This window comes from Pseudorca crassidens, chromosome 1 (assembly GCF_039906515.1).
Source record: "Pseudorca crassidens isolate mPseCra1 chromosome 1, mPseCra1.hap1, whole genome shotgun sequence".
NCBI classification, from domain to species: domain Eukaryota; kingdom Metazoa; phylum Chordata; class Mammalia; order Artiodactyla; family Delphinidae; genus Pseudorca; species Pseudorca crassidens.
This window is the reverse complement of record NC_090296.1, coordinates 83,954,573-83,975,505: the sequence shown is the minus strand read 5'-3', so window position 1 is coordinate 83,975,505 and position 20,933 is coordinate 83,954,573. Positions and strand designations below refer to the sequence as shown.

General features: G+C 38.8%; 1 protein-coding gene across 3 annotated transcripts in view; it reads right to left on the bottom strand.

The window, feature by feature from the left end:
* Positions 1-20,933, bottom strand: part of EIF2AK4 (eukaryotic translation initiation factor 2 alpha kinase 4) — a 114,187-nt gene that overhangs the window by 86,361 nt on the left and 6,893 nt on the right. The window contains exons 1-5 of one of the 3 annotated variants that reach the window (XM_067742656.1): positions 15,424-15,536; positions 13,951-14,105; positions 12,429-12,531; positions 3,264-3,416; positions 928-1,008 (exon numbers count right to left, since the gene is read on the bottom strand). In XM_067742656.1, coding sequence (XP_067598757.1) covers positions 928-1,008; positions 3,264-3,416; positions 12,429-12,512 — 318 coding nt within the window. In that variant the 5' untranslated portion in view covers positions 12,513-12,531; positions 13,951-14,105; positions 15,424-15,536. Of the gene's footprint in view, positions 1-927; positions 1,009-3,263; positions 3,417-12,428; positions 12,532-13,950; positions 14,106-15,423; positions 15,537-20,933 lie in introns of those variants that run through there. The other 2 variants (XM_067742646.1, XM_067742665.1) reach the window with 2 other exon arrangements.

Below are 20,933 nucleotides of genomic sequence, written 5' to 3'. Positions count from 1 at the left end.
GTAAGATAGGAGAGTTGGTGGGAACAGTAATATCACCTTAAATTTGTATACAGCTTTGTACGTTCACAAAGGGCAGTACATTTATCTGTGGGAATAATTACATAAGACAGAAAGGAAGGCATTATCTGTGCCGTCTTAAGGGGTGAGGAAAATGAGCCTCGGAGAGTGTCATCTGTCAAGGTCGCAGAGCCAGGCAGTAAAAAAGCCAAAGCTTTCAGCCAGGTGCTGCTTACCTGCACCTCAGTGCCTCCACCCACTGCACCTCACTGCTTCCCTTAAGTTTAATGCCATATTTCTCTAAAAGAGAATGAGCAAAATTGTCCCTGGATTTCTCCAAACATGTGTAGCTGGTTTTTGATTGAGTTGGACTCAGGAAAAATATAGGAAAAAGGACTTTATCCTTTTCCACCCCTGCTTTTTAAACCAGCTCTGTTGAATCCTTCTTTTCCATCACTGAATGAAATCTAAGGGAGATCCATGTGGTTTCCATTCACTCTTCTGTATGAACAAATAGTTTTGTTTTCCAAGTATTAATAATTCCAGTCTGGGTTGATTATCAAAACTTCAATCTCCTCTGTCCTTCAACTCTTTTGATAAACTACTGTAGTTATGTAAGCCAAAGACATCTACAGATAACATACAACTCTAAGTTTTGCTACTTATTTGGAGAATCTAAAATATATAATGAATGATATTTGGGGGACTTTTTAGTGCTTCATTTTAAGCTTTACTACTGATACTAACAATGGAGGGGAAAAAGAATAATGAAGGAAAAAGAATAATGAAGAATGAAGGACAGGGGTCCTGACTTCTCAGATATTCAAACATTATAAAGATACAATAATTCAAATATCATCAATGGAAATAAAAAGGTTTTATGTTTAGCAGAATGTAAACTATTCGAGTATGGCAGAATTGCTAGAGTACCTGCTTAGCCATTTCTTTCCTTTTTTTCTCTTCTTTTATCTCTTCTTTCCTTCTCTGAATCTCATGAAGGATTTCACGTTGCTGAAATAAATCATACTGCCATCAAATGCTGATCTCTGAAACCCATACAACATACGAATTCTGTAATCACAAAAAATCTTTTGAATTTCAGTAATTCAAGCTCTCATCTCCTAAGAGATCTGAATATCTAGAACCTTAGTACAAACTGTAGTTACGTCAGTTTTATTAGAGTTCTTAGGCAATAGGCTTCCCACTTAAATGTGTGTGAAGACTGTGGGGAGGGACACGTACTCCCCATTTCTATGTGGACGGACTTCTTTTGGAAGCACGGAGTCCTAACCACTGGACCGCCAGGGGATTCCCAATGTGGAGGGACTTTAACTGCAGCAACACCATGGGCCGCTCACTTCTCCCCACACTTGACTGAGACCCTCCTCTTTGATACCTGCCTGTCTGCAGAGAACATGCACTTGCGCCTACTGTCGGCCAGGCCGCTGGGTGGAGGTGGGCTGAGCTGGGTGCACACCCACAAGCCACAGACCTTCAGGTGCATTCCCCAATCAGTTTTCTCAGTATTAAAAGTGGCATTTTGATCTCTACCCATTTGACTCATGTAGCTATTACTCAAATGATTCTGAATTTTAGGTAGAGAAAAATAATGTTTTTTATGAGCTGCCTAAAATTCCAGGTTTTAAATATCAAAACTATTGAGAAACTCACCAAAAACTATTACAGCAATAATATAAAGCATACCCAAAACTTACAGGTAGTTATAGTAGGACACCAAAACAAGTCTGTTAAATATCCTTATCTTCTAGTAAAAATGTGTCTGCCTAAGAACAATGACAACAATAAGGAACTTTAAACCCTAAATGGTAACTAGGCTACGCAATTAAATAGGAGATAAGCAGTAACAAAATGAATGGAACCGGGATTTCCCTGGTGGTCCAGTGGTTAAGACTCCGTGCTCCCAGTGCAGGGGGCCCAGGTTCGATCCCTAGTCAGGGAACTAGATCCCGCATGCTGAAACCAAAAAAAAACCCAAAAACAAACAAACAAACAAAAATCCCTCATGCCGCAACTAAGACCTGGCACAGCCAAATAAATAAATATTGAGAAAAAAATGAACGGAACCCACAAAGACGGTGTTAACATAAGTAAAGGATGAACAAAATGAAGCAGGAAAAAAGAACCAGGAATAAGAACCTAAGAAAAGCAGGAAAAACAAAACCCTACAAGTAATTGCAACACCTAAGGGAAGAAAACTAAAAAGCCTCACTGAGAGATAAAAATAAATGGAAAAACATTCCTGGATAGGAAGTCTGAATACTGTCATAATGTTAATTCTTCCTAAATGAATACGTAAGTTTAGTGCAATTTTACTCAAAATCCCACAGGCTTTGTTTTGTTTTGATTTTGAGAAAGCAATCCTATAACTTATCTGTGAGAATAGCCAACAGAAAAAAAAAGAAAGAATGAAGGATGAAGGGACAGGGGTCCTGACTTAGACAGTCAAACGTTATAAAGATACAATAACTCAAAGAGTGCTGTAGAGACTCAAGAAAAAAACATGAATTGAACAAAAGAGACAATTCACAAGTAGAACTTAGTATAAATGAGTAGATAAAATACACTTTAAAGGAATTACTACAAATCACTTAAAAATGAATGATTACTTAATAAATGTGTTAGGAAAATGACTGGGAAAAAAGAAAAACTCACACCCTCATTTTTACAACCCACACCAAAATAAGTTCTAGGTAAGTTTATTAAAAGACTAAATAGAAGGAAAAAAAAACTTAAAAATCAGGAAGGAAATTTAGATACATGTATTAACTCTGATTAAAGGATTTTAAAAATAACACAGCAGTATACATCCGTATGCAAATTAAGAAAAAGTAAAAATGGTTAATGAACAAAAAAAAACCTTCAGTCTCTGGCTTTGGCTACTCATTTGGGCATGAGATACTTGTCCCACAGAGGGAAGAAGATAATAGCCTCTGAACTCCTGCACAGCTTTACAAGCGCAGAAAGAGCACCAGAAGTTTTGGTTAAGCCAACTTCCTTTTTCTCTTATTTAAAAACCTGGACTAAGCGTTCTAGGGGTAGCATTGATATCTGTTGGGAGGGAATCACTCATAGTATTTATTTCTTGGTTACTCTTAGGGCCTTCTTTCACATGAATCCATGATTCTTGGATCAAATGCTGAGCAAAACTTAAAAGAAATACCAGTAAGTGAGTAGGTAGAGACGGAGGAAAACCTATAGGAGCTCGCAGTCCTCCGGGCCGGACACCGCGGCGACAAGGGTCTCACCTCCTCTTCCTCTTTCCGCTTGGCCTCTAACTGCCTCCGTTGCTCCTCCTGAGCCCGCCTTTCCAGCATTTCTTCATGAAAAGACTTGGGAGGGGGCTTGTTGTGCTCACAGAGGAATGACTGCACATGGTAAGCCAGTTCAAATATCATCACCTAAACACATGGATGGAAATCAACCACAAATGGTCAAATGGTCAAGCAAAGCAGGGCCTCAAGGTGAGACTACAGAAAAACATGCAGGCCATCCGAGACCCACTCACAATGGTGATATTCATTTTGATGTGACACGTTCTAAATTAGGTCTAGGATGCAACCACAGGAGGAAAAAGCTTTTATAGCACTCACCTCATTGTGTTACCATCAAGAAAAATCACTATCTAGATAAATAAAAAACTTCACTTTTCTTTTGCAATCCTATTCAATTTACTAGCATTTTCTGTATAATAAATCCGATAAAATGTTTTTCTGTATAAATAAATCTGGTAAAATATTTAAGACTGCATAAAAGTAAAGACTACCTTCCCAGCTAGAAAACCTGCCTACATAATGACAGTTGAGCAGAGAATAATCATTGCTAACATGAGAGCTTTCATCTATCCATACAGCATCCTGAAAACATCCTACTGGGGTACAGAGGCAAATGCTTAAAGGCCTCACTCTCTCCCTGCTAGTAATGGACCAGTAGGAGGCTAATTAATACTTAGAAAGCATTTCATTTCCACTTAGGGAAGCATTCACAGTATCAGAAGGAAAAAGGCCCCCCTCTCAGACATCCTATGTGAATGTAGGAAGCCACTTTCCCCAACCCCTAAATCATAAACCATAGCTTGGTTGGTAAATCAACAGAGCAAGGGTTTCTGGGACCCCACACTGACCAACTATTCCAACCCCAAAGAGGTCAAGAGTGCCAAGCTCCTTCTGCAGATGAGGACCACCACTCTGAAATTTCTTTTTCCTCAATTACAATGAAGCACATTAAAAATTATTGTTCCTAAAAGGACTTAGGGTGGTAAAAAGTAACAGAATTCATTATACACAAGAATATATAGTTTGCCTGGTGTTCACCTTTCTTTTGGGGAGAAACCACAGCTATTGTTGGGGGAAGCTGTATTTTTTATTGTACTAGAAGCTGTGGTGTTCACTAGAAACACTAGTTTAGAGTCTAAGAGGCAAACTATTCTGTGAAAAGCTCTTTTAAGGAAAGCTGGTTAAAGAAGGCAGTTTCCATCACGTCAAAGAGAAACCATTTCTACACCAGAAAGGAGCCAGGAGCCAAGCAGTGGAGGGATTTTCTTTTGCTAATCTGTTTAATTTACTAGCATTTTCTGTATAAATCTGATAAAACATACAAGACTGGATGTAAATAAGAGCTAGTCTCCAGACTGGCTCTTGTCCCCCTCTCCCCCAAATGTACACAGTCCATCGTCTTGCTTCTCTCAGCCTCTGCTCACATGTCACCTGGTGGGGCCTCTCCTGACCTCCTTATTTACAACAGCCGCTCTGCCTCACCTCGCAGTACACATCTGTATCAGTCAGGGTTCTCCCGAGAGACAGAACCAAATAGAAGGGGTATGTGTCCATATATATACATATATATATATATATATGGTATAGTATCTGCACATAACCTATGTGCATCCTCCCACAGTATACTTTAAATCATCTCTAGATTACTTACAATACCTAATAGAACGAAAATACTATGTAAATAGTTGTAAATACTATGTAAATGCTATGTAAATAGTTGTCGGCATGCAGCAAATTCAAGTTCTGCTTTTTGGAACTTCCTGGATTGTTTTTCTGAATATTTTCCATCTATGGTTGCCTGAATACACGGATGTAGTACCCAGAGATACGGAGAGCCGACTGTGTATGTCGAGAGAGAGAGAGAGAGAGAGAGAGAGAGAGAGAGAGAGAGAGAGAGAGAGAGAGAGAGAGAGAGAGAGAGAGAGAGAGAGGGAGAGAGAGAGAGAGGGAGAGGGAGAGAGGGAGAGAGGGAGGGAGGGAGGGAGGGAGGGAGAGGGAAAAATTGATTGAGATTGATTTTAAGGAATTGGTTCACATGATTACAGACGCTGGTAAGTCCAAATTCTGCAGAGTACGCCAGCAGGCTGGTGACCCAGGGCAGAGTTGATGTTGCAGTTCAAGTCCCAAGGGCATCTCCTGGCAATTCCTTCTTCCAGGGAGGCCAGTCTTCTTCTTTTAATGCCCTCAACTGACTGGGTAAGGCACCCCCACCTTATGGAGAGTAAGCTGCTTAACTCAAAGTAGACTGATTTAAATGTTAATTTCATCTAAAAAATACCTTCACAGAAACATATAGAATAATGTTTGGCCAAATATCCAGGTACCATGGCCTAGCCAACAGACACATAAAATTAACCATCACAACTTCTATTAGAATGGATAAAATAGAAAACTGACAACATCAAATACTGACACGGACGTGGAGAAACTGGGTCACTCACATATTGCTGACGGTAATGTAAAGTGGTCAGCTAACCTGGAAAATTCGGGCAGTTTCTTAAAAAACTGAACACACGGTACCATACACCCACAACTGCACTCCTGAGCATTTACTTCAGAGAAATGAACTTGTGTTCACACCAAAAGCTGTACATAAATGTTTACACAGCTTTATTTTTTATTTATTTATTTATTTTTGGCTGTGTTGGGTCTTCGTTTCTGTGTGAGGGCTTTCTCTAGTTGCGGCAAGCGGGGGCCACTCTTCATCACGGTGCGGGGCCTCTCACTGTCGCGGACTCTCCTGTTACGGAGCACAGGCTCCAGACTCGCAGGCTCAGTAGTTGTGGCTCACGGGCCTAGTTGCTCTGCAGCATGTGGGATCTTCCCAGACCAGGGCTCGAATCTGTGTCCCCTGCATGGGCAGGCAGATTCTCAACCACTGCGCCACCAGGGAAGCCCAGCAGCTTTATTTTTAATAGCCCCAAACTGGAAATAATTCAGCTGTCTTTCACCTGGTGGATGGCTAAACAAACAGTGGTGCACCTATAAGATGGAATACTACTCAGCAATAAAAAGTAACAACTATTGATACATGTGACAGTCTGATGAGTCTCCACAGAATCATGCTGAAGTGGTGGGGGGAAGGGGAGTAAATCCCAAAGGTCACATACTGTGACTCTACTTATATAACATCCTTGAAATGAGACAATTACGGAAATGGAGAACAGATTAGTGGTTGTCAGGTATCACGGAGGGCATGGGGGTGTAAGGAGGTGGCAACATTAGGGATCTTGTGGTGATGAAACTATTCTGTATCTTGACTGTATCAATGTCAATGTCCTGGTTATGATATTACACTACAGTTTTGCAAAAATGTTACCATTGGGGCAAACTGAGTAAAGGGTACTTGGGCTCTCCTGGTATTATTTCTTACAATTGCATGTGAATCTATAATTATCTCAAAATAAAAAGTATAATTTGTAATAAAGCCAAAAAAGGCAGGGGGGTGGGGGGACAACAAAAGCAGAAATAAACAAGTGGGACTACATCAAATTAAAAAGTTTCTGCACAGCAAAGGAAACCATCAACAAATGAAAAGGTAACCTACAGAATGGGAGAAGATATTTGCAAATCATATAACTGATAAGGAGTCAATATTTAAATACATAAAGCATTCATACAACTCAGTAGCAAAAAAAAGAAACCAAACAATCTGGGACTTCCCTGGTGGTGCAGTGGTTAAGAGTCCGCCTGCCAGTGCAGGGGACATGAGTTCAATCCCTGGTCTGGGAAGATCCCACATTCCACATGCCACGGAGCAACTAAGCCCGTGCGCCACAACTACTGAGTCTGCACTCTAGAGCCCGCAAGCCACAACTATTAAGCCCGCATGCCACAACTACTGAGCCTGCGCTCTAGAGCCCATGAGCCACAACTACTGAAGCCCGCGTGCCTAGAGCCCACACCCCGCAACAAAAGAAGCCACCACAGTGAGAAGCCCGAGCACCGCAAAGAGTAGTCCCCACTCACCGCGACTAGAGAAAGCCCGCGTGCAGCAACAAAGGCGCAGCGCAGCCAAAAAGAAACAAAAAGAACAAAACAATAAACCCCCCCCCAAAACTCGCAAACAATCCAATTAAAAAATGGGCAGAGGAACACAACAGACATTTTTCCAAAAAAGACATACAAATGGCCAATAGGCATATGAAAAGATACTCGACATCACTAATCATCAGGGAAATGCTAATCAAAACCACAATGTGTCATCACCTCACACCTGTCAAAATGGCTATCATCAAAAAGACAGCAAATAACAAGTGTTGGCGAGGATGTGGAGAAAAGGGATCCCAGGTACACTCTTGGTGAGAATGTAAATTGGTGCAGCCACTATGGAAAACAGTATGTAGGCTCCTCAAAAACTTAAAAATAGAAATACCATATGATCCAGGAATCCCACTTCTGAGTATATATTTAAAGGAAATGAAAACAAAGGATCTTGAAGAGATATCTGTACTCCCATGTTACTGCAGCATTATTCACGATTGCCAAGCTAGGGAAACAACCTAAGTGTCAACGAATAAGTGAATAAAGAAGACGTGATACACACACACACCAGAATATTGTTGAGCCATGAAAAAGGACATCCTCCTGTTTGCAAGACACAGATGGACCTTGAGGCATTATGTTAAGTGAAACAAGTCAGACAAAGACAAATACTGCACGATATCACTTACAGGTGGAATATAAAAAAGCTGAACTCACAGAAACAAAGACTAAAAGTGCTGTTGTTTTAAGCTGCTACATTTTAGGAAAATTTGTTAGACGGTAATAGATAACTGAATTCGGACAGAACTGAATACTGAACACTTCCTTACTTGAACTTATAAACAAAGTAAAGTATTTACACATAATTATTCGTTTTTCAAAGTAGAACAGCTTTGTGGTATTTGTTGTCTCCACGGCCTAGGAGCCAGAGGTAGTAACTAGAGTGTTAGGGACCCCTAACTTTCAATTTTGGCTCAAGTTCCAAGAAAACATGTACTCTTGAGATATAATTTGGTGGTTTGATATTTTGGTTTTTCTACCTGTAAGACAGCATTGACATACATTAATTCATTTGTTAAATTTAAAAAGTATTAAACTAATATAAACAGAATAAAATATAATAACTTAAACAAAAAAGAAACACAGACTAGAATGGTGGTTACCAGGGGCCAGGGGCGAGGGGGTGGGAGAAAAGGGGAGATATGTTGGTCAAAGAGTACAAACTTCCAGTTATAAGATAAATAAGTTCTGGGGATCTAATGTACAGCATAGTGATTATACTTAATAACACTGCATTGTAAAAATAAAATAAAATACAGCAAAAAATTTTTCAAAAAAATCACAAATCATGAATCCAAGAAACCAGAGGATTCTGTAGCTGAATTTTCAATATAACTCCATATTATTTTTCAGCTAGACATTAGACTACACTAGAAATGACTTAAACTAGAAAGAACTTTGGAATAATTCCCAAGGCCTATTTTTTTGTCCAGACTGTGCTACAATCACTTTCTTTCTTTCTTTTTTTTAACACCTTTATTGGAGTATAATTGCTTTACAGTGGTGTGTTAGTTTCTGCTTTATAACAAAGTGAATCAGTTATACATATACATAAATCCCCATATCTCCTCCCTCTTGGGTCTCCCTCCCACCCTCCCTATCCCACCCCTCTAGGTGGTCACAAAGCATCGAGCTGATCTCCCTGTGCTATGCGGCTGCTTCCCACTAGCTATCTATTTTACATTTGGTAGTGTATATATGTCCATGCCACTCTCTCACTTTGTCCCAGATTACCCTTCCCCCTCCCCGTGTCCTCAAGTCCATTCTCTACATCTGTGTCTTTATTCCTGTCCGGCCCCTAGGCTGTTCAGAACCTGTTTTTTGTTTTTAGATTCCATATATATATGGATTCCATATATATGTGTTCGCATACGGTGTTTGTTTTTCTCTTTCTGACTTACTTCACTCTATATGCAGACTCTAGGTCCATCCACCTCACTACAAATAATTCAATTTCGTTTCTTTTTATGGCTCAGTAATATTCCATTGTGTATATATGCCACATCTTCTTTATCCATTCATCTGTCCATGGACACTTAGGTTGCTTCCATGTCCTGGCTATTGTAAATAGAGCTGCAATGAACATTGTGGTACATGACTCTATGAATTATGGTTTTCTCAGGGTATATGTGCAGTAGTGGGATTGCTGGGTCGTATGGTAATTCTATTTTTAGTTTTTTAAGGAACCTCCATACTGTTCTCCATAGTGGCTGTATCAATTTACACTGCCAACAACAGTGCAAGAGGGTTCCCTTTTCTCCACACCCTCTCCAGCATTTTTTTTTTTTCCCCAGCATTTTTTGATGATGGCCATTCTGACTGGTGTGAGGTGATACCTCATTGTGGTATTGATTTGCATTTCTCTAATGATAAGTCATGTTGAGCATCCTTCCATTTGTTTGTTGTCAGTCTGTATATCTTCTTTGGAGAAATGTCTACTCAGGTCTTCTGCCCATTTTGGGGTTGGGTTGTTTGTTTTTTTGATATTGAGCTGCATGTGCTGCTTGTCTGTTTTGGAGATTAGTCCTTTGTCAGTGGCTTCATTTGCAAATATTTTCTCCTATTCTGAGGGTTGTCTTTTCGTCTTGTTTAAGTTTTCTTTTGCTGTGCAAAAGCTTTTAAGTTTCATTAGGTCCCGTTTGTTTACTTTTGTTTTTATTTCCATTTCTCTAGGAGGTGGGTCAAAAAGGTGCTTGCTGTGATTTATGTCATAGAGTGTTCTGCCTATGTGTTCCTCTAAGAGTTTTATAGTATCTGGCCTTACATTTAGGTCTTTAATCCATTCTGAGTTTATTTTTGTATATGGTGTTAGGGAGTGTTCTAATTTCATTCTTTTACATGTAGCTGTCCAGTTTTCCCAGCACCACTTATTGAAGAGGCTGTCTTTTCTCCATTGTATATTCTTGTCTCCTTTATCAAAAATAAGGTGACCATATGTGCATGGGTTTATCTCTGGGCTTTCTATCCTGTTTCATTGGTCTATATTTCTGTTTTTGTGCCAGTACCATACTGTCTTGATTACTGTAGCTTTGTAGTAGAGTCTGAAGTCTGGGAGCCTGATTCCTCCAGCTGTTTTTCTTTCTCAAGATTGCTTTGGCTATTCAGGGTCTTTTGTGTTTCCATACAAATTGTGAAATTTTTTGTTCTAGTTCTGTGAAAAATGTCATTGGTAATTTGATAGGGATTGCACTGAATCTGTAGATTGCTTTGGATAGCAGAGTCATTTTCATAATGTTGATTCTTCCAATCCAAGAACATGGTATATCTCTCCATCTATTTGTATCATCTTTAATTTCTTTCATCAGTGCCTTATAGTTTTCTGCATACAGGTCTTTTGTCTCCTTAGGTAGGTTTATTCCTAGGTATTTTATTCTTTTTGTTGCAGTGGTAAATGGGAGTGTTTCCTTAACTTCTCTTTCAGATTTTTCATCATTAGTATATAGGAATGCAAGAGATTTCTGTGCATTAATTTTGTATCCTGCTACTCTACCAAATTCATTGATTAGCTCTAGTAGTTTTCTGGTAGCATCTTCAGGATTCTCTATGTATAGTATCATGTCATCTGCAAACAGCAACAGCTTTACTTCTTTTCTGATTTGGATCCCTTTTATTTCTTTTTCTTCTCTGACTGCTGTGGCTAAAACCTCCAAAACTATGTTGAATAATAATGGTGAGAATGGACAACCTTGTCTTGTTCCTGATCTTAGAGGAAATGGTGTCAGTTTTTCATACAATCACTTTTTTTTTAATTTTAGAATTTTATTTATTTTTTATACAGCAGGTTCTTATTAGCTATCCATTTTATACATATTAGTGTATACATGTCAATCCCAATCTCCCAATTCATCACACCACCCCCACCACCTGCCACTTTCCCCACTTGGTGTCCATACATTTGTTTTCTATATCTGTGTCTCCATTTCTGCCCTGCAAACCGGTTCATCTGTACCATTTTTCTAGGTTCCACATATATGCATTAATATACAATATTTGTTTTTCTCTTTCTGACTTACTTCACCCTGTATGACAGTCTCTAGATCCATCCAGTCTCTACAAATGACCCAATTTTGTTCCTTTTTATGGCTGAGTAATATTCCATTGTATATATTTACCACATCTTCTTTATCCATTTGTCTGTCAATGGGCATTTAGGTTGCTTCCATGACCTGGCTGTCATACAGTCACTTTCTATACTACAACAATCACTGAAGTTCTTGGAAACGCAACTTAGATGGCTGTGACTCAATGTGTTATAGAATGCAAGTAAAAAACTGTCCAGGCGCTTTCCTAGAGGCCCAGCATAGACATGGAGGCCTAGGGTTAGCCCTTACCTAGCTCTTCTCAATTTTTATAGGATGGGATAGTTAAGCATGAGCTACCTAGGCAAAAACACTGAGTGATCTTATACAAAAGTGAGGAAATAGATTATATTTAAGAGATAATAATACTCTCTGTAATTATACACACAGTATACACAGAGTTAATACACACAGTAATACTCTGCCCTAAGAAGTCACCTAGCGTAGCCCTCCAGAGAGAGAGTTCTGCCACCCAAGGGGGAGCTCATGTAGACTGTGATGTCATAGAATTAAAAAAGAATCAGTATTGAACTAGGTGTAAATGCTCAGGTATAAAAGGGACATTGATGGAGGAGAGTGTATTGTTAATTGTTGAGAAGAAAAAGTCCTTCTGATATGAAAATTGGAGAGGTGGCAAAGTTTGGTGAGATATCACTTGTCTGCAAACATTTTCCAGCATAAAGGTTGAAGTCAAGATGAGGTCATGATGTCAGGACCAAAGTGTGCAAAAAGAATGCCCAGGTTCATATAAAGTGCTTCCAGAAGAATTCTTAAGCAACAGTACTATCTATATATACTCCACAATTTGTAATTCATAAATACCATTAATTAAAAAAATACAAACAGCAATGTTCCCCTTTGTAGATACCAATAAAACCCAAAACATCCTAGTGAAATTTAGATTTGAGGTGCAACGGGAAAGCCTTTAACCCAAAGAAAACGCCAGAAGGCAAACACTGTTGAACATGACGAGATTTTTACCATCCTCTCATAATTCCAGTTTAACAAATCATACCTCGCCACAATGTTTTTTGGCCACTTCTTCTAGGCGGGACTTTAACAAATTAACAGTTTCATTTGACAGACCTTTGGCATTCATTAATGCTATTTCAGGGACTCTGGAAAAGAAAAAAACAAAAAGGAGTTACTCGAGAAAGTACAGATTATTTGCATTAATATTTGCTAAGTTCCAAGCTCGGGGCCTGGGGATTTCATAAGGGCCTCATTTGTGAATCTCTCTGTACCCCCAGCAACATTTCTTTTCATCTCAAAAGCATTTTAACTTTACCCCAGCAACTCTGTTGACACAGTACTCAGCATGGAGGCACCTGCAGCCTGTGGGGGCAGCAGTGGGCTGGCTAGTTGTCAGTGTGGGCAGTCGGGTGCCCTGATCCCCCAGAGGACCAGACATACATGATTGGGGCTCGATCAGGGGTCTCCCCAACTCCTCTGTGTGATTTCAGCTTTACAACCTGATTTAAATTTTTAGCATCAATTACTGTCTATTGCCTTTTAAAAAAATCACTCCAGCTCTGTGTGTGATTCTAGCCTAGTAACTTCACCATGAGCTCCCTTGTATGGTAACGCTCCATCCTGGCTTGCCCCTCAACGTCAGTTTCCTCAGACAGCTCACCTGCCAGAGTCCAGACGCTCTGTGCTCATTAGTGCACTCCAGCATAAAGCAGGACAAGAATACTAGGCGAGATGGAGCCACAGTGATCTATCTAGTATTCCTACAACATGCTGTGTCCCAGGCACTCATTCTGCTGTAAATGAGCTCACTTACTCATACATAAATCTAGTCATGCACACTCTGCAAACTCTGCTCTTCCAAGGATGCCTACCACACTCTCCTCTCCATCCCTACAGAGCGCAACTAAGAGTTAACACTTTCTACCCAAGGAAAGTACAACCAGCCCTTGGGGTTCTTTTATTTCCAACCAATACACATCTAATAACAACTCTGAGATTAAGTAGGCTTCATTTGAAGAGAAGATGATTCATCACTTCCCACCAAGCATTTCTGAGTAATTCATGGCGTTTTACCTTGGCGAAGCCTTTACTCTTCATTTACCTATGGATTCTCTCAATGCTTCAGTATGATAGATTGCTACAATCATCAATCTAGTTGGATAGATGGAAATCGGAGAGAGACTACTGAGTCTATGTGTGGTCCAGCCAATCCAGGATTCTCTCTCTCACAGTGGCATCAAGGACTATTTTGCAGAAAAGGAAAGTTTTCCTGCCCCATATCATCTCAAAAGATAGGAATGTTTCCCCAAGTCAAGACTTACATAATTTTTTTTAAAAAAAATCAAGCAGTCATTATATAGCAATATTAACAAAATGGTGAAAAATTCAACTGCAACACTAATTAAACTTGCTTTAAAATTTCCAGTGTTCTCTTTATGCCTTTGCTACATAATTCATAATTTTATGTAGCTGATATTATGATGTTTACTTTTTAACTTTTTGTTAAGCATTTGCATGCTGTTTCTTAAATAATATTTTTACCAAGTAGACACATCAAGATTTACCTGACGAGTTCTCTAAAGTAGTGGTTCTCAACCAGGGGTGATTGTGTACCCCCCAGAGGACATCAGTCAATGTCAAGAGGGCAAAGAAGCTCTGCGCCCCTCCCCGCATTCCTTGCCTAAGCATCTCTTCCATCTGGCTGGTCCTGAGTTGTATCCTATATAATAAACCGGTAATAGTAAGTGAAGTGCCTTCCTGAGTTCTGTGAGCTGTTCTAGCAAATTATCGACCATGGGCATTATGGGAACCTGCAAATTTACAGCCAGTTGATCAGAAGTACTGGGACTTGCAACTGGCATCTGAAGTCTTGTTGTGGGACTGAGCCCCTAACCCAGCTATCAGTTTTAGTGTCAGAATTGAATTGAATTGTCTGGACACCCTGTTGGTGTCAGAAAAGACACAACCTATACAGTGTCAGGAAAACTAAAACCTAGAGAGGCACTGTCTTATTTTTCTTTGATAAAATTCATCACCCTTCAATTAATGCATAAATTAACTTTCTGAATACCTACTATATCTACTCTAGGCATAGAGGTTGGGCAAAAAGTGGGTTACTAACTTTGAGGAACTCAACTTGACCTATCTGTATTTTCACATTCTCTATCACCTCTTAAGATAACAAGTTCCATACATTTACCACCCACTGTGTAAGGCAGGACTTCCTTCCTTTTATTTGTCACGTTCCTTCACTGGCTTCCTACACATCAAGCTCAAACCACAAAACATCATCCAGGCCAATCTGCTTTTCCACATGGAATGTCTGGGGAAAGATTACATGGAATATGCATGGTACTTTGAAAAAAGAATACTCAAGTCCTGATAGCTAATGCTTTTGTTTTACAAGTGAATCTCAGCCAGAGGGAGTATCACCTTCAGTGGGAGTTTAGAAATACATGAGGTTTTCGGCTGTCTCACTGACTGGGGAACTCTCTTGGCATTAGTGGGTAGAGGCCAGTGATGTTACATGTCCTGCAGGGTGTGGGAGTGCCCAGTGAAAACTCGTTAGCAGTCCCCCCACAGAAACAGGGCAACTCTAAATCCTCCTTTACTCTAGGAAGTAAAGGTCCCATTGGCCTGGAAGGCTACTCTAAGTCCTAATGCCTATCATACTTTAAAACTAAGTCCACAAGGCTTTTATAGTCACTGCACCTTTATCTTTTTCTTCTAGATTGTTCCTCTTACTTGTTTATGAAGAGTTAAACAAACAAAAGTTAACATATCAGAGGAAACAAACATTAGTCATGGAGCAAACATTACCATCCATAGAGACTACTAACTATAAGCTGACTTAACAGGAGACAGGTTTCATGACAATGTCTATTGCTGATGTAGCTTTGATGAAATGCAAGTGATAGGAAATAAAATTTTAAATGGAATAGGGGCAGAAGGAGAAAACACCATTAAGTTCAAATGGTTCTTATGTTTTCAAAACAGAGAACTGAAATCACATCAAAGCTATTTCTAAATGTACTCACACATCTGGATAGGTGGGTGGGCATTTCACTCTCAAATCCACTTTCACATATACTTCTTCACCAGTCAAGCCCTGAGGGTATAGAACTAAATTGATTTCAGGAGGCTCTTTGACCTAAAAGAGAAAAAGAAAATCTTTTTTCTCTAGAGAGCCAATCATTAAAGATTAAGATAAAAATTATTAATATTTTAGCCAAAGTTCTACTTTTTAAATATTACACATAATTTTATTTTATATAGGTGTTGGTCACATTTTCCTAAAGCATGGTTTAAAAACAAAACCTGGACGGCAGACAGCAGAAGCAAGAAGAATGACAATCCTACAGCCTATGGAACAAAACCCACATTCACAGAAAGATAGACAAGATGAAAAGGCAGAGAGCTATGTACCAGATGAAGGAACAAGATAAACCCCCCCCAAAAAACTAAATGAAGTGCAGATAGGCAACCTTCCAGAAAAAGAATTCAGAATAATGATAGTGAACATGATCCAGGACCTCAGAAAAAGAATGGAGGCAAAGATCAAGAAGATGCAAGAAATGTTTAACAAAGACCTAGACGAATTAAAGAACAAAAAAACAGAGATGAATACAATAACTGAAATGAAAACTACACTAGAAGGAATCAACAGCAGAATAACTGAGGCAGAAAAACGGATAAGTGACCTGGAAGACAGAATGGTGGAATTCACTGCTGCACAACAGAATAAAGAAAAAAGAATGAAAAAAAATGAAGACAGCCTAAGAGACCTCTGGGACAACATTAAACGCAACAACATTCACATTATAGGGGTGCCAGAAGGAGAAGAGAGAGAGAAAGGACCCGAGAAAATATTTGAAGAGATTATAGTCGAAAACTTCCCTAACATGGGAAATGAAATAGCCACCCAAGTCCAGGAAGCACAGTGAGTCCCATACAGGATAAACCAAGGAGAAACACACTGAGACACATAGTAATCAAATTGGCAAAAATTAAAGACAAAGAAAAATTATTGAAAGCAGCAAGGGAAAAACGACAAATAACATAAAAGGGAACTCCCATAAAGTTAACAGCTGGTTTCTCAGCAGAAACTCCACAAGCCAGAAGGAAGTGGCATGATATATTTAAAGTGATGAAAGGGAAGAACCTACAACCAAGATTTCTCTACCTGGCAAGGATCACATTCAGATTCGATGGAGAAATCAAAAGCTTTACAGACAAGCAAAAGCTAAGATGATTCAGCACCACCAAACCAGCTCTACAACAAATGCTAAAGGAACTTCTCTAAGTGGGAGAAGAAAAAGACCTACAAAAGCAAACCAAAAACAATTAAGAAAATGGTAATAGGAACATACATATCAATAATTACCTTAAATGTAAATGGATTAAATGCTCCAACCAAAAGACACAGGCTTGCTGAATGGATACAAAAACAAGACCCATATATATGCTGTCTACAAGAGACACACTTCAGACTTAGGGACACATACAGAATGAAAGTGAGGGGATGGAAAAAGATATTCCATCCCCTGAAGTAGCTATACTCATAATAGATAAAATAGACTTTAAAATAAAGAATGTCACAAGAGACAAGGAAGGACACTACATAATGATCAAGAGATCAATCCAAGAAGAAGATATAACAATTATAAATACATATGCACCCAACAGAGGAGCACCTCAATACATAAGGCAACTGCTAACAGCTATAAAAGAGGAAATCGACAGTAACACAATAATAGTGGGGGACTTTAACACCTCACTTACACCAATGGACAGATCATCCAAAATGAAAATAAATAAGGAAACACAAGCTTTAAATGACACAATATACCAGATAGATTTAATTGATATTTATAGGACATTGCATCTAAAAACAGCAGATTACACTTTCTTCTCAAGTGCGCACAGAACATTCTCCAGGATAGCTCACATCTTGGGTCACAAATCAAGCCTCAGTAAATTTAAGAAAATTGAAATCATATCAAGAATCTTTTCTGACCACAACGCTATGAGACTAGAAATGAATACAGGGAAAAAAATGTAAAAAACACAAACACGTGGAGGCTAAGCAATATGTTACTAAATAACCAAGAGATCACTGAAGAAATCAAAGGGGAAATAAAAAACACCTAGAGATAAATGATAATGAAAATGCAATGACCCAAAACCTATGGGATGAAGCAAAAGCAGTTCTAAGAGGGAAGTTTATAGCTATACAAGCCTACCTCAAGAAACAAGAAAAATCTCAAATAAACAATCTAACCTTACACCTAAATAAACTAGAGAAAGAAGAACAAACAAAACTCAAAGTTAGCAGGAGGAAAGAAATCATAAAGTTCAGAGCGGATATAAATGAAATAGAAACAAAGAAAACAATAGCAAAGATCAATAAAACTAAAAGCTGGTTCTTTGAGAAGATAAACAAAATTGATAAACCATTGGCCAGACTCATCACGAAAAAGTGGGAGAGGACTCAAATCAATAAAATTAGAAATGAAAAAGGATAAGTTACAACAGACACCGCAGAAATACAAAGCATCCTAAGAGACTACTACAAGCAACTCTATGTAATTAAATTGAAGTAATGAAATTGAAACTGTGACTAAAAATCTTCCAACAAACAAAAGTCCAGGAGCAGATGGCTTCACAGGTGAATTCTATCGAACATTTAGAGAAGAGCTAACACCCACCCTTCTCCAACTCTTCCAACAATTGCAGAGGAAGGAACACTCCCAAGCTCATTCTATGAGGCCACCATCATTCTGATACCAAAACCAGACAAAGATACTACAAAAAAAGAAAATTACAGACCAATATCACTGATGAATATAGATGCAAAAATCCTTAACAAAATACTAGCAAACAGAATCCAACAACACATTAAAAAGATCATACACCATGATCAAGTGGGATTTTTCCCAGGGATGCAAGGATTCTTCAATATATGCAAATCAATCAATGTGATACACCACATTAACAAACTGAAGAAGAAAAACCATATGATCACTCAATAGATGCAGAAAAAAGCTTCTGACAAAATTCAACACCCATTTATGATAAAAAATCTCCAGAAAGTGGGCATAGAGTGAAACTATCTCAACATAATAAAGGCCATATATGAGAAACCCACAGCAAACATCATTCTCAACAGTGAAAAACTGAAAGCATTTCCTCTGAGATCAGGAACAAGAGAAGGATGTCCACTCTCACCACTATTATTCAACATAGTTTTGGAAGTCCTAGACACGGCAATCAGAGAAGAAAAATAAATAAAAGGAATACAAATTGGAAAAGAAGAAGTAAAACTGTCACTGTTTGCAGATGACATGACACTATACATAGAGAATCCTAAAGATGCTACCATAAAACTACTAGAGCTAATCAATGAATTTGGTAGAGTAGCAGGATACAAAATTAATGCACAGAAATCTCTCGCATTCCTATATACTAATGATGAAAAATCTGAAAGAGAAGTTAAGGAAACACTCCCATTTACCACTGCAACAAAAAGAATAAAATACCTAGGAATAAACTTACCTAGGGAGACAAAAGACGTGTATGCAGAAAACTATAAGACACTGATGAAAGAAATTAAAGATGATACAAATAGATGGAGAGATATACCATGTTCTTGGATTGGAAGAATCAACATTGTGAAAATGACTCTACTACCCAAAGCAATCTACAGATTCAGTGCAATCCCTATCAAACTACCAATGGCATTTTTCACAGAACTAGAACAAAAAATTTCACAATGTATGGAAACACAAAGGACCCTGAATAGCCAAAGCAATCTTGAGAAAGAAAACCAGAGCTGGAGGAATCAGGCTCCCAGACTTCATACTCTACTAAAAAGCTACAGTAATCAAGACAGTATGGTACTGGCACAAAAACAGAAATATAGATCAATGAAACAGGATAGAAAGCCCAGAGATAAACCCATGCACATATGGTCACCTTATTTTTGATAGAGGAGACAAGAATATACAATGGAGAAAAGACAGCCTCTTCAATAAGTGGTGCTGGGAAAACTGGACAGCTACATGTAAAAGAATGAAATTAGAATAGTCCCTAACACCATACACAAAAATAAACTCAAAATGGATTAGAGACCTAAATGTAAGACCAGACACTATAAAACTCTTAGAGGAACACATAGGCAGAACACTCTATGACATAAATCACAGCAAGATCTTTTTTGATCTGCCTCCTAGAGTAATGGAAATAAAAACAAAAATAAACAAATGGGACCTAATGAATCTTAAAAGCTTTTGCACAGCAAAGGAAGCCATAAACAAGACGAAAAGACAACCCTCAGAATGGGGGTTTGCAAATGAAGCAACTTACAAAGGATTAATCTCCAAAATTTACTAGCAGCTCATGAGCTCAATATCAAAAAAACAAACAACCCAATCCAAAAATGGGCAGAAGACCTAAATAGACATTTCTCCAAAGAAGATATACAGATTGCCAAGAAACACATGAAAGAATGCTCAACATCATTAATCATGAGAGAAATGCAAATCAAAACTACAATGAGATATCATCTCAGACCAGTCAGAATGGCCATCATGAAAAAATCTACAAACAATAAATGCTGGAGAGGGTGTGGGGAAAAGGGAAGAACCCTCTTGCACTGTTGGTGGGAATGTAAACTGATACAGCCACTACGGAGAACAGTGTGGAGGTTCCTTAAAAAACTAAAAATAGAACTACCATATGACCCAGCAATCCCACTACTGAGCATATACCCAGAGAATACCATAATTCAAAAAGACACATGCACCACAATGTTCACTCCAGCTCTATTTACAATAGCCAGGTCAAGAAGGCAACCTAAAATGCCCATCGACAGACGAATGGATAAAGAAGATGTGGTACATATATACAATGGAATATTACTCAGCCATAAAAAGGAATGAAATTGGGTCATTTGTAGAGATGTGGATGGATCTAGAGACTGTCATACAGAGTGAAGTAAGTCAGAAAGAGAAAAACAAATATTGTATCTTAACACATATATGTGCAACCTAACAAAATGGTACAGATGAGCCAGTTTGCAGGGCAGAAATAGAGACACAGATGTAGAGAACAAACGTATGGACACCAAGGGGGGAATGTGGCAGGGAGTGGTGGTGGTGGTGTGATGAATTGGGAGATCGGGATTGACATGTATACACTGATGTGTATAAAATGGATGACTAATAAGAAACTGCTGTATAAAAAAATAAATAAAATTCCAAAAAACCCCGAAAACCTCCAAGACAGAGTACATATTCCTTTTCAAAGTTTCTAAGGAGTGACCTGAAATGTCCCATGTAGCCTCCATTCATTCAAATGTCACTGAGCGCTGATGACCTTCTGAGTGCTGCCCTAGAGACTGAGAGTTCAGAGGCAAATCTACACAGACACGAACCCAACTAGCTGGCACAGAGTAGAAGACGAATGCTTTCAAAAAGTGATGAGTGCTGTAAAGAAGACAAAGCCAAGTCATGGAACATAGTGATGGAGGAGAAGAAGGTACGCAGAC